General features: G+C 53.1%; 1 protein-coding gene across 4 annotated transcripts in view; it reads right to left on the reverse strand.

The window, feature by feature from the left end:
- Window positions 1-12,159: 12,159 nt before the first annotated feature.
- CSNK1A1 (casein kinase 1 alpha 1) overlaps window positions 12,160-14,881 on the reverse strand; it is a 35,629-nt gene continuing 32,907 nt past the window's right edge. For all 4 annotated transcript variants that reach the window (XM_054841331.1, XM_054841328.1, XM_054841330.1 and 1 more), the window contains one exon: window positions 12,160-14,850. In XM_054841331.1, the coding sequence (XP_054697306.1) occupies window positions 14,843-14,850 (8 nt within the window). In that variant the 3' untranslated portion in view covers window positions 12,160-14,842. The remainder of the gene's footprint in view (window positions 14,851-14,881) is intronic.

Consider the following 14,881-nt stretch of genomic DNA (forward strand, 5'->3'; position numbering starts at 1 on the left):
ACAAGGAGGATAAGTGGAAATCATAAGCCCTTTCTTCCTGGAAATGACAAGCCAAAACCCAATCTCCCCCTCTGCGACAGCACTGTTGTTTTGCCATGGCTTCAATCACTCCGTTTCAACCCTTTCCAAGCAGTTTGTTTTGATTTTGGTTGTTGGGGGGGGGGGGGGGTGTTACATGACATGCCGGTGCAGGATGGAAAACCATGTCTCTCTCACACACACCCAAATTAAAAAAATACAGCACTTTGTTCAGGAAATGCCAACTCAGAGAGCTTTGATTGTTTCCTTCTTTCTTTTCCCCCCTTCTTTTCAACTAGAACATTTATCAAGGCTGACCCTGTCCCTCAGAGAGATTTAGGTTTGGACAATATTGGCAATTTCTGGCCAAAACCAGCCCTTTTTTTTTTTGACTTGCCCCCAGCCTGCCCGTGAACCAGCTGCCCCAGCCGCTGCAGGGAAGCACCAGCCTCCTCCTTGTCACCGAAGCAGGACTGGGGTTCAGCTCCCCACCTCTCACTACCAGCTTCCAGCTGGGCGGTTGCAGAGCCCACCTGGGCAGCAGCACCGGCACCAGCAGCTGCAGGGTGGCAGGAGGGGAAAATGGAGACCCCACACTTGACAAATGTCCCCCTTGGACTCGCCAGGTGCCTCCCCCAGCCCCATGCGCATGGGTTACCAGCAGCTCTGGGCACAAAGCCTAGAGTGCTGACCCATCTACCTGATAGGGAAACTGAGGCACACATCTCCTGCCTGTCCCTTGCTTTTAGAACTCCACAGCCCGGGCTTTGCTACCCGCCCCAGGATGGCCAGGCTGCATGGGATGGGGGAGCAAAGCCTCATCCTTCCATGAGGCTCAGCCAGCGCCTCTGGGCAGTGCCGGTGTTTGCGGAGAGGGCACAGGGCAGTGCCAGAGCCCAGGGCTGGGGTGGGCAGCCATGCTGCTCTGTGCAAGGACAGCAAGGGGAGTCACGCTGACCTGGGCAAGATGCCACCATGGCATCAGTCACAGGCATTGCATGCTCCCTGCCTCAGTTTCCCCACTGGTGAGACAGCATTGGCACAGACTCACTGGGGAACGCTCAGCCACTCAGCACAGCCCAGCCTCGCACCAGCTCAGTGCTACTGCCGGCCTGGGACCAGCCCTCCCAGTGCCGCTGGCGGTGGCAGTGAGACCTGCTGTGCCAGGAAGGGTGTTGTCCTGAGTCAGCTGGCACAGCTGGCACCACCTGGGAGCAGCACCCGCTGGCACAGCCCCACGCCTGAGCATGAAGAAGGGAGCTGGGGCATGGCACCAATGGCAGAACAGGGCTGCTTCCCTGGGCTCATAGGCAGACACGCTCATTGCTCCTTTTTTCCTGGCAGGATGAGCCCCCCATGGTCCTTGCTCTCTGGAAAACACCCAGGAGGGGAGGCTGAGCTGCCACACTCTCTTTTTTGGGCAGCTTTTCCCCATCCACCCTCTCCAAGAGTCCCGCACAGTTATTGTCTTTGCAGAAATTCAGTGGCCATAAATCCTCCTATGAGTACAGGGGCTGCCTGCTTGTGCTTCCCTGCCTCCTCTCCATCTCCTCCCAGAGCCATATGTGGTGCACCACATCCCTCCAAAAAAAAATATTGGGGGTCTCTTACTGCCTAGCTAGAGAGAGAAGAGGCACAGTGCAGGAAGCCAAACCCCGGTGCCTGCAGCCATCCCTGCCCCAGCACAGGGAGGCACATCCCCACAGGCACCCAGGAGGGTCCCATGAGTGTCCCACCAGGCCACTGAGCTGAGGTAGGACAGAGGCCGGTCACCCTCACTCCTAGGGACCATTGGGATGAGGAGCCCCTACAAGCCGTGGTGGCACAACCAAATGGATTGGGGAAGGGGCAAAACCTCATCCTGCCCCATCGGGGCATGGTGCCAGCTCCATGGTGGCCACACTCCCCCCGTGACCGGCCAGCTGCTAGGGGAACCGCAGCTGAGTATCTCAGCATTTTCCTAATGGGCAACAGCAATCGGCTTAAAACTAATCCCTGTGTCCTGCGCTGGCCTCGGACGCAGGGCCCCCGCAGGGGCTGGGCGATGCCACCCGCTGCCAGGGCCTCAAGGGAAACAGGATGATTTTAAGCAAGGAGGTGGTGGCTGGTGGTGTGGCAGCTCTCAGCCAGCCACTGGCATCCATGTGCCTGCACCCCAACAGCACCCACCGGCACCCACAGCAGGGCATTGCCCTTCTCCAAGCTCCCACGTGCTGGCATGGCATGAACATGCCCAGGAGCTGGCCCCAAGTGCCCAGCACACTCAGCATCATGGCCCTTACAGCACTGTACCACTGTGCTTCAGCGCTTGGCCCCAAGGTGGTTTGGAGTACCTCAGTTTATCTCCTGCCAAAGGCAGGACAACCCTGAGCTGGGAAAAGGCTCCGGGGATTAGGGCTTTTTGCATATGCAGATTTTCAAAGAGCTCAGCAGGGTTGGGACGAGAGGCGAGGCTGCGTGCGTACACTCACGCACACAGTGAGAGGCAGATGAGCAGCTGAGCCCATCTGCATCTCCAGGGGCCCTCCCATGTACCCCTGGTCCTGCCTGTTCTGCACGGCCCTTCCAGGGGCTCTCCACAGTGCACCCCCCTGCCCCACACCGGCCACCCCCCTGGCTCCAAGGAGCAGACCCCCAGGTCCATGCTGCTGAGCCCCCCAGAGCTATGCAGGAAGGACAAGAATGCGAGCTTGGGCAGGTCCACCCAGGCAGGATTGTGTCCTTCAGATCCTGGGGGGGCTCACAGCATCCCAGAGCCCCCATCTGAGGAGCTGGGCCTGCACACCCAGCCCTGCCCCGGCTGAGCTGCTCTCGCTGTGGGATTACCCAGTGTGTGGGAAGCTGGAGGGGGCAGGCACGGCCCCCCCGAGGAGCCCAGGCGTGCAGGAGTCACGGAGAAGGATGCAAGCGTGGGGGTGACTGCCAGCCCATGCGCAGGGCTGGGGGACGCGGGTGCCTGTGCCTGCCAAAGGGCTCGCCCCGCCCGGCACCCGCAGCCGCCCCAGCTCCCAGCCTGGGCTTGCAGCCACCCACCCTGCTGAGTCAGCACCCAGGAAGGCCATGTCGGCAGCGGCGCTTGCCAGGCCTGCCCGGCATGCCTGAACCCCTGCGGTGCCAAACCCGTCAGGGCAGGAGCTCAGCAGCTCCGTCCTGGTTGAGCGAAGTGTGGGCAAGCAAGGCGCTGCCAGAACCTGCACCGCCAGCCCCCAGGTACCCCCCCAGCTGTTGCGGGGGCAGTACGAGGGGTCTCGGTGGGAGCCCCCCACGGCGCAGCCTTGCCAGCTGGGAGCAGACCCGCCGGCGCCCAGCACCGTGCCCAGCCTGTCCCTGGGGCGGGAGGCACGGCCCTGCACGCTCACCCGCCAGACCGACGCACCGCCCGAAAGCCCCTCCGTCAGCAGCTCCCGGCCCTCCCGCCCTGGCAAGCAGGCCCAGCAGCTCCAAACCTGCTCGGCACAGCACAGCACCCAGGCAGGGCTGGCTCGCCCTGCCCCAGTCACACCCAGCAGCCTGGGAAAGCAAAATGCACCCAGGGAGGGAGAATGCAGTGTAAGCCAATCGCCAACTGGGCAGTTTCCCACTGCCTTTCCCTCCTCCCCAAGTCCCCCTGGGGCCTGGGACAAGCACTGGCCTTGATCCACCTCTGGCTGGCCCTGCCCTGAGAGCAGAGACCGCACACAACTCACTGCATAGGCGCAGCCCCAGAGGACAGGCAGGCAGCAGCTGCCTGCATCGCTCCCCACATTGCAATCACCCACGGGCTGTTAGAAACCAATATTGATTCAAGGCGCACCTCGGTGCCACGGGCCAGGCTCTGGCTTTATCTCACCTCCTCCTCTGAGGAAGCAGCCCAAGCCCTTGCACCAGGTCCCGAGGCAGCATTAACCCCTACCCCAGGGCTGGGGATCAGCTCCTGTGCAGGATAAAACAGCTTGGGGCTGCATCAGCCATCCCAGACCATCCAGGAACAGGCTAATGCCATAATCAGGGTAGCAAGACCCCAAGCCACAGTCCAGCCTGCTCCAGAAGACCCCTCCCTGGGCAGCAAAAGGTCCTGCAGCTACAAGCCAGCTGTGGCTGTGCTCCCAGCTGGACTATGGTCCATGGAGCCTGGAACAAGGCCCTGCAGCTGGCTCCCTCCATCCACCTTCATTTGCATGGAAAGGAGCAGGGAAATCTAAACATACACACGCAGAGCTCGAGCCTGTGCAGGGCAGGGGCAGGCAGCTGCCAGGATGGGCCCCGCAGGCTGCCTGGCTGGTGGTGCCCAGCTGCCCCAGGCTCCCCTTACAGCTGGGGCACCTGTGGGGTCTGCACAGTGCAGCAACAGTATGCCACAAGGGAGGTGAAGAGCAAAGCTCTCCCTGTTCCCTCTCCCAGCATCAAGTCCTTGCTGGGGTCTGCACCCCCATTGCCACCTCTCCCAGCAGCTGGCCTGGCACCAACATCCCCATGCTGAGCAGTTTTCAAGGGCAGGAACATCCTCCACCATAGAGGCATATCAGCTCATCCCACCAGAGCCTGACTTCTCCCTCCCTCCCTCCCAACAGCCACAACCCAGACTCCCGCTTTTACTATCATCTTCTTGCAAAAGAGCAAGGGTCAGGCTTTCACACGGCTGTTGAGAAAGAGCTGGCCCCCACCTGCCCTCCCCAGCTTTACACCAGCAACCAAAGGGCTGGAGCATCCAGCTGGAACTGCAGTAGCCAGCGAGGAGTTCATCACTCAGCCTTGCCCCAGGTCATGCAGCTCCTGAAGTGGGTCTGTCCAGCCTAGGAGGACTAGGAGAAACCAAGCAACTTTGTACTTGCCCTCAATTAATGAGTGACCTATTTAGAAGAAAATCTGGGCTAAGTGGGATGAAGGAGCTGGAGCCAGCTGCTTAAGGGTGACATGGCACAAAACAGGCTCAGCCTGGGAGCTCCAGATTCATAAGGGAGAAAGAAGCCAGTTCAGAGTATTTTAAGAAATGCCCTAAAAGTTTTTATAGCTGGGGAAGAGAAACCCAGTCTGGAAACAACCTCATGCTGCACTCTCCTTCCTGAGCCCACCAACAAGGGGACATGCCCTGCCACCAGCCAGGGCTCAGCCAGCCCCAGTGCCACAAAGGCAGGTAGAGGGACCAGGAGAGAAGCTCAGGGTGGATGCACGGGTAGAGGCAGCCTATTGAACAGCAGTAGGGAGGCTCTCAGCTCCTCTCCAGCCAGGGGCTGTGGTGATGCTCTCCAGCTGTGAGGTGGGACCAGGGGCTGGAGCCTCCTCACAGTGCAGGAGCAGACATTCCCTTGTGGGTGGAAGAACGAGAGTACGTGTTCGCCTGATGAAATCCTGCCAAAGCGGGAGCAGTGTTTCAACTCGATGGCAGCTTTGAAAGGTAGGTGTTGGTCCTACCCAGCAAGCGTGTTAAAAGAAGAAGTGCTTATCTAACAAGACGTGCGAGTCAGATGTGTATCTCTCCTTCTGGAGACAGCACTGCCCCAGGCTGGCAGCCTCCCCTCCTGTCCCAGAGCCTGGGAAAGCCAACTGCCCCAGACCAACCCCGGCAGGAGCAGACACCGCACCTGGGGGCCTCTGCAGGAAGGAGACTGGGTGGCAGCTCACACGTTTTAAGCCAAAGCACTTCCCACGCTGTGCTCAGCTTTCCATCAGCAACACCTCCGTACTCCAGCTATCAGGCAAAGCCAGACTAGACGCTAGGGATTTACCATACTCCTCCTGATGCAAGCTGAAGCAATGAGCAGCTTATTCTCTCCCCATCTCAAAGAAAAACAGTGTTACTTCCTCGAGCTGGACTGTGGGGACCCAGGAACTGGGTGGGTGGGTGGCTTTGACAGGGCAGCCAGCCTGAGCTGTGTTATCCAGCAGATATAAAATGGTCTCTTTCAATATCTCATTTTGATCCCACGTGCAAAGCATCAGACATTTGCCTATGCCCAAATGGCAGCAGCAGGTCAGCCAAGCAGGCAGAGACATAGCTGATCCGGGCAGAGAGTTGGCAAGCCCTGGCCAGACTCTGCCAATGCCTCTACACCACCTGTCTCCTTTCACAGCAGAGCTGTTAGAACACTTCAGCCAGCCTCCAGCACCACTGCTAGCCTGGCACGGAGGCACCTCCAACCCCCTGTGCACTCAAAGCACTGCAGAAAACCTTTTTCTTGGTGGGGGGAAAGATACAGCAGGTCCCCCAGCAACTGTCCCTCCTGGGGCACAGCTCCATGGACTGTCACAGCCCTGGCAGCCAGGCACAAGGATAGTCTTAGGGCTTCAGCTGCTTTGTTTTCACCTACGATCATCCATGAGGGGTTTAGCAGAATCAGGGCTTTTCCCAAAGAGCCTGCTGGCACACAGCTGCAGGTCCAAGGGCAGCAGGGCAAGCCCTGCAGATCCATCCCTGCTGAGGACATCTCCAGCTTTCCCATCCCCCCCGGGCATGCTGACATGCAGGCTGGGAGCAGAGCGAGCTGCCGCAGCAGTTCCAGTACCATCTCCGCAGCAGGTGCCCCCACACAGCCGGGATGCTCACGGCTGCTCCCCGGCACCAGGGCGAGGACCCATCTGGGGATGGGACCAAGCTCTGGGCTGAGTCAATGCTTCTGAACCCACTCCAGAGCAGACATGCATGTCTCCAGACCAGGACAACACCCTGAAGACACCAGCAGTCAGCTCCAGGGCAGCCAGAGAGCTGTCAAGAGAGCCGATGTGGAGCCTTTAGCTTCCAGGATGTTGGCAGAGAGGCCGAGATCAGGACTTCAGCCCCAGCTCTCCATTACTGCAGCAGAAATAAAAGCAGTCATAGATCCACACAGGAGGCTGCCCTGCCCTTCTAGAAATCCGATTTGGGCACAAGCACTTCTTTCCTTGGAAAGTGTTCCCTGGGGTTTGGGATTCCTTCCCATCCCACAAAGCTCCCCTTGCAACACTGATCCCAAGTACCCCACATTCCCATAGGACCATGGCTCAGCCACATTAACAAACATCAGCAGCTGGCAAGCTATTTAGAGCAGCAGGATTGCTCCCAGCATCGCTTTCCTCTCCCATCACCTGCCAGAGGCACAGCCTGCCAGCACTGCAGCCCACAGCCCCACTGCAGCCCTGCACACGCTAGAACCTCGCAGGCTTGCCACCACCCTCCACACAAGCCACCATGTCACACTGAGGAAGAGCCAAGCGTACTTATCTGTGCCCAGCTTGCTCCAGTATCTTCTATTTAAACTTCATCCTAGAGGTTATAGGGAAGCTGCTGTGAACCGGGTGTTTGATAGACACCATGGCCCGAAGGGATGCTGCAGCTCTGGGACCCTCTGTGCTGGGCTGCCCAGCCCCAGGGAGGCTCAGCAGACAGCTGCTCCAGCAGCAGAGCTCCTTTGGGCAGCCAAACCAAATGCCGGGGTAAGAAACAAGCCACCTCCCGCAGCCAACAGCCCCCTGGGCTTGGGCAAGAAGCCCTGCAGAGAGACACCCACGTGTCCCGCACACCCGGCTGGGGCAAGGTGGGCTGTTCTCACCCATGAGCTGGGGCTCACCATGTCCCAAGCACGGGGCTGTTTGCCCTTCAAGCAGAGTCCCTTGCTGCCACCCTGGCCACCGAGCTGCACCACGGACAGCTGTGCCTCAGTTCCGGGAAGGGGGGGCGAAGGGCAGCCAGCCCCCCACTGCTGCCTTTGCTGTGTTTACCAGTCACCCAGCAACCCTGCTGAGGAGAGCAGCACCGGCTCCGCTTTCACAGCCTGCCCGGCTGCTGAACCCCAGGGAACAGCAGGGCAGGGGAGAAGGTGGGAGGCCAGCAAGCAGGCGGTACCAGACTTTCCCTCACCAGCGGATGGGGACAGGGGCTGGAGAGCACCTGAATGGGGACCAGGCAGCTCCCCCAGGACTTCCCGAGGAGAGGGACGCACCAGAGTCCTCTAGGAAAGAGGAGCAGGCAGCTGCATGGATGATCTTGGCACTGGGACTGGGCTTGTGTTAGAGCATCTGCTTCCTCCCCCTGCTCCCCGCCCTGTGAAGGGCCATAAACACATTTAAACACACCCTGCACTGCACATCCCAGACACCCAGGTGTCCCTTGTCACCCATGTTCAACTCCTTCCTCAGAAAAAAGCCCAGGAAGAGCCGCCCAGCCACAATGGAGCCAGTCCGTCCAGTGCCACGGTTCCACCTCTCCACAGCCACCAAAGGTATCCTGCCCACGCAGCTCCCTGCCCCTGCAGCTGGGGTTCTGGGAGCCAGGAGTGGGAGCAGCAGGCTGACAAACCCTGATGGCCTTTCACTAGGAAAGGCTGAGCACAGCACAGATCAGACCCCACGAGCTGTTTGCATGTTGGGAAGCAAAAACAAGCCACTTCCAATCAGCATCAAGCTCCGCAGCCTGTGCTTTGCCTCCTGGGAGCTCGCTGGCACATGAGCCAGACCCAGCCGGCAGCGGGCAGAGCCCCATGCCCAGCTCACGTCCCACCTGCATTGCCCCACAGCTGGGAGCCCCCGCCAGCAGGTATGGGGAAGGTCAAGAGGTGCTATGTAACAAGCTGTCAGTGAGAGGGAGAAAGGTCAGTGAGCAGTGACTTAACACCCATAATCAGTTTATGGGATTTGTTAACAGCTTCAGGCTAGCCAGCCGGGAACTCGCTATGACCACGTCAGCTCAGCTTTAGCACAGCAGCACCTTCCCACGCCAGGGTGCAACGCAAACAGGGTTTATTGATGCTCCTCGGTTACCCAGACACAAGCAGCACAGCAGGGCCATTGTAGCACAAGGCCATTTAATAAAAGCCATCAATTAATACTTCCTGGGCAGCCTGAGGGAAGAATGGCCACAGCTGGGTTCCTCACCTTTCCTCCCCAAGAAGAAAGGGGTCTCTGGAAGGAAGGCAAGCACTTCCAGGATGTGAGTCAGTAGGAATTTCTAGCCATACCTGCTGTTCAAACAGTGCCATGCAGCATGTTACCCCAGCTCCAACCCGCATAATGCGAGCAACAGCTCCGAAGGAACACGAACACACACTCCACCGTGCAAATACTCCTGATGCTGTTTGCAGGCTTCGCCCCACCAGGTAACCCCAACCCAGACACGCCTGCTGCAAACAGTCCTGGCCCCACACCAGCTGCTGCCACACCAGCAGCCACAGAGGAGCAGGAACATGAGCTCAGCACAAATCAGAGCTGTGCCGGGGGGAAGCCTTCGGCACACCAGAATCAATATGCTGCCTAAGTGGCTTTTCTCAGCTCAAAGGACTTGCACCAGTTTCTAGCTCTCTGCTCTCCACCCCCGCTGCCTGACTGTACCTGCCTGTATGCTGAGGCAGGCAAACGCTTCCTCGCTCCTCTCTGCCTGACCTGGGCAGAGCCCTACCAGCAGCTGCCACCAGATGATGTGGCAAATGCCATCAGCAGAGGCTGGCTGCAGGCCAGCAACGAGAAACTGTTTTTGAACATCAGAACCAGCTGCAAGCCCCAAGCTGGTCTGGAGCAGCCCACCATGCCTACTTGGGGACAGCAGGATTTGTGAAACATCAGTTCTTGTAGTCATATAGAGATGGGCTCCAGAACCTTTAAAATTACTCATGCTGCCGAGCAGCAGTTACCAGTTGGTGTACAAGAAACACGAGACAAGCGTGTTCAGCAGCAGGGGCGAGCCAAACATCAGGGTAAGCTATACTGAGGAGACAAGCCTTAAACCCTCAGGGTTCTCAGTTAAACACAGCATGGTCTCATTTGGAAAAGTCCCGTTGCACCGCTTTGGTATCGGTACGTGCCACAACAACGCAGAGGGACTCATCCAGGGTACGAGGAAGGGAAAGGGAAGATTTGTTCCTCATGCCCCTGGTCTGGCAGACCATGAGGTCCCACACAAAGCACAGCTGAGTCACACCAGTGCCCCACCTCTGCTGGTTATCTGAATTGTCCTGAGTCAAGAACCTGCCCTGGGGATTTACAGGGCTGCAAAGGATAAGGCCCAGATTTATCATTACATGCAGGGGCTTGGACTGCAACAAGGAAAGCTCAAAAGCCAGTCTACCCTGTATGAGAGCATGTACGCTCCTTCAAGGTCTTCTGATGATCTCAAATTGCTTTCATTCAAAAAAAAAGTTCAAAGTCTGTCATCTGCAAAATAGCTCAAGGCTCACTATTATTTCAAGGGTGGCAGAGAACAGGGAGCAGCGAAGGGAGCCAGCAGCCTGCTCTTCCGGACACAACCAGCACACACAGCAGCTCGGAGCTGCTCTGCCAGCTATGTGTATTGATGCTATCCTTCAAACTTGGAAAGAAATGAAGTTAAGACCAGCTGTGTCTACAAAAAACAATCCGCATTATCAACAGGAACAAAAGGCTCCTGGGGAGGGGAGGAAAAACAGAGCAGTTAGGACTGAGTGTGCTCAGGTACTTCCAGAAGCAGCCCCTGATACCAAATTGCCAAGGTGTTCTCTGAAAAAGGAGCTACATCATCTTCAGTTATTTTATGGACAAAAATACTTGGAAATCTATTCACCCTAGGCTGGTGTGAGAATACTCCCTAGCTCTTCTCGATTTCCAGCTACCTGAATTCAGCACTAGCAACAGTCACAGCTAAGAATATCTCACATGATGCAAAAACTGAAGTTAGCATCTTAATTTAAAAACTTTCACACCTTTAGTACAGAGCTTGGCAAAGCAGCTTTAGCCCACCGTGGTTCCTTCAGAAACAAGGACACGGCCCTGTGCTTTGGACAGAGCCTTCCCTTAACACACCACCCTTCCTTCAAGGACAACACAGTCCTGGGTCTATTTTGAAAAGCTTCTTGAACACAGCTGACAACGTCCTTGTGTCCTAGCACAACAGTCAGGCTCAATTCTTTGCATACAGACATGGCACCACCCTCCCCCCCCTTCCTGTTTAGCCCTGGCTAACAAGGATGACATTAACAGGCCATTTCCACGTTAGAACACGCCATGAACGCAGTCCTTCCACTCAGGCCCAATTAGGAGGGTGGGCACTTCCTCTGCGTCGTCCCTTGCCTTGTGTTTCCAGAGGCATTAGTGCTCAGAGCAGACAGCTCTTCCTCCCAGCCTGCTTTTGCTTTTCGTCTGGAGCCTGCCCTGCTCATAAACTTGTATTATGACATCAAGCTGATATGAAATCATGATGATTTCACTGCAATTAAGTAAGGAGCAGACAGGGCTGATGGAGCTGGCTAAGCAACAAATCTTCTAAATTGGAGAATGCTGTCAAGAGAAATTAAAGCCTTATGCAAAAAGCAAACTTAGGATCACAGAAAAAATTCCAGCTGGAAGGGACTGCAGGGAGGCATCCACCCCAACCTCCTGCCCCAAGCAGAGCTGGGACCTCAGCGTCGTCACCTCTGCTGCAGTCCAGTTTAGGAGAAGCACAGCACAAAGCATGGACAAGTTCCTGCAAGTTGTGACACACCTGAAAAAGCCAACTGAGAGAACAGGCAGAACACCACAGCAGCAGAACAAGTCAGTACATAACCTTGAAAGTAACCCCCGTACAGACAGAATTTAAAAGAAATCAGCAAAAAATATTAGGATGGCACACACTGGACACACCTACAAGAAACATATCTAGCTTTCAGAGACCGACAATATTTTCAGCACAGTCAGGGCTGGAATTCATCCCTTATTACCAGTACCCAAGACCACACAAAGCAAGCAAGGCAGTGAGACATTACTAATGTTACTAGTAACTGAAAGCTAGAGCAGTCTGTCCTTCTTTCAAAGCCTTTTATGGGAGAAAAGGAAAAAGCTCTGAATTGCTTGTAACAAGGAATGGCTTAAATAGGTTAAAAATAATGAGCCAGTATGCTACACATAGGAGTACTCTGCACTCCAATTAAGCAAGCCTTTAAAAGGTGGCCTTAGGACGCCTCTCAGAGTTGCTACACAGAGGTTAATAAATTGCTTTGAAACTCTGTACGCAGCTTAGTAAGATGACTAAGAACCTGTTCTCACAGCCTAATGCCATTACCCGAATTCTAGCACTTTCCAGGGAACACAAGGTGGTTGTTCTTGCACTTTATGGCCCCTGTTCTAACAATTACTACTTGTAAAGGGCCTGGGACTGCTTGCAGAAGTTTCGGACTTTTCATCAGGACAGTAGATAACAGTAAACTTCCCAACACAAAACCTTTGCAGAGCTGCCACCAGAAGTCAAGATCCACATAGTTTTTAATGCTTTCAGTTTTTAAATCTTTGTTACAAACGAAAGAGATTACACAGCAAATGAGTGTCAGTACCACAGCATCTCTTTAAGGAAGGTTGCCACCTTGCTCATCACTCAGCACATCGGGTGCAGGCTGGTTTTCTGCCAAGCAGCACAGCAGAGCTGACAGTTTAAGCTCACACTTCTCTGCAAAGTGAACTCTATTAACACACCATGTCTGAAAGACTAACTGGACTCCACACTCCTCTGCAGGACAAGGCTTGCAGTTGTAAGAACTGCCAACCAATGCATTTTGACACGCCAAGCACATAAACTGTTCTTGCATACAGTGCTTATCAAGGGCAGTTTTGTTTCTAAAATCTGACAACCCTCCTCAAAGTCATGAGTACATTTAATGGACAGAGGAAATAATTTCTTCTCCTGAAACCAAATTATTTCCTCCGACTTCCGAATACCTCATGTCAAAGCAAAAAAAAAAAAAAGGTGCCAGAACAATTCCAAGCAGCCACTCTGAAAACAGCTGCCAAGAAGGCATTTTGTTGATGCTTCTTCCCCTTCTGCCAATGCGTGTTGTCAGATGCATTGCCTAGACAGTAGAAATCTTATGTAAGGACGTAACAGTGTTCTAGATACCAGTTCTTAGAAACATACCAGTTTTCATATGAGGCATTGCTTGTAAAGCATCCTTATTCGGATAGGGCAATACTCAGAGCCTAGGAAAACATCCTAGCCAGAACTAGCTACATTTCTTCTTCCACCTTCCAGGTAAGAGAGAGAGACACCACTCTGACTCAGAAGTTTCAAACATGCACAGATATCTCTGAAGCCCAGCAGATGCCTCCCTGTACTCCACATTATCTATACAAGTGTTTATTATTAGCACACAACATTCTCCAGCTAAAGTTTAACATCTTCTCAGGGCAGATCCTCATAAAGGGAGTATGCATAGAGACTACACAGGAGCATGGCCTTGATCCAGATTATCACTCCGTGATGACAGAGAGTGCACAGTGTAAGTATGATCTTGAAGAAATGGTTTTCAAAATGAAAGACCTTTTCAAACAGTAAAAATATGAACTGTGAGCAGGAACTCTGCTACATGCATGGAAACTGTCTAAAAGCTAACATACAAACAACATTTACACAATAGGCATCTGGCAGCATTTTCAGACTTTTTTTTAATTTATTCTGACATGCTATAAAGGAATAAATTACACTGTTAAAGAATTACCAGCAATAAAAGTACTTCTTTCTTTCAGCTGGGCTAGAATAGGAGTGAGAAGGAAGACAGCCTGGGGCAGTAACCAATGTGAACTCTGCATGGTGCAAGGCTGTCCCCAAGAACAAGAGTAAATCTGGTCATATCCACTTCACAAGAACTTGAAAGAAAATGCCTTGGTTTAAAACCATCCAAATACTCCATTCAAATTTTTCCTCAAAACTAGCAGTCACAAGTCAGTCCAGCCGATGCATGACATGGCAACACTCGGAGGCTGCCAATACCAGGTCTGCAAAAGATGCCATTTCTTTTTTTTTTTTTTTAAATCCAATCTTAGTATAGAGGGCTGGTCTCAAACAACAAGTTATAAAAATGCAAGACTGCCCCTTCCCCCTCAAGGAAAAAATACAAAATTTATTTAAAAACAAAATGAGGAAGAGTTACAACGCTAAATCTAAAATGATTTGGAAAGAAATATGACTTCTTTTGCTTAACAAATGGCCTTGAAACTTGGTTTAAAAACAGGGTAATGCAGATTTTTTTAAACTGAATTAACAAGGCAAATTAAAAAAATCTCATTTCCTTACAGAAACAGTTTTTAGTTTTTAATGAACTTGTAAACAAAAAAGCTCCCGCTTCAAAATAAAAACAAAATCCCAGATCATATAGATGTTTACAGTGATTACATTTATCTAAGCAACTTACATACAGGTTCAGTTGTAAGATGTTAACTAAATTTCGTGACAAATATGCTGTTTTTCCTTTTATACCAAGAACATTATAGAGTTAATGCAGAGTCCTAAAGATTATCTAGTAGTCGCTAAGTTTCTCTTAAGTCTTCACTTTAGATGCTGTTATTTCTAGCACAGGTAAGCAGGCAGAGTCTTTCATACGCTTAAAAACTGGAATCTTTGGTTACTACCATGTCAGCTGGCTTGGTATGTCGCACATAGAAGTCAACAACTTTAAGAATGTTTTAAGTGTACAACTTTCAAAACCCAGGGAGGAATAACCAGAAAAGAGTGCACAATTGTGAGCATTTACAATTATCACAACTGTTGCTGAAGACTGTTCATGCCATTCTTCCAAAACAATGAGATCTCATAAGCAGTGTAGTTCAAAGTAAAAAGGTAACAAAAATTGGCATATGCACAATTTTCTCCACTTGTGTGTCAACCATTAGTTAACTTCTCCACTTGAAAAAATGCAATAGAAAACTGGACACCATGTTTCACTATCTCAGTAATATTCACAATTACAGCTGCTACAACTCAAAGTGCAGCATCACTGACACTGCCCAGAGCCAGTTTATACTGATATTAAGTTCTTTACACCAAGTAAATGGTTGCCCACAGCCACTGGCAAGTGTACGTATGAACTAAAATTTCTAGGATTTGGGGAGTGACAAGTCCTGCTCCGATCTGCTCTGCTTTGTCCCATCCTCGCCATGCTCAGAAACCTGCAAGATAAACACAAGGACAACTTACTGA

This window comes from Grus americana, chromosome 14, assembly GCF_028858705.1.
Source record: "Grus americana isolate bGruAme1 chromosome 14, bGruAme1.mat, whole genome shotgun sequence".
Lineage (NCBI taxonomy): Eukaryota > Metazoa > Chordata > Aves > Gruiformes > Gruidae > Grus > Grus americana.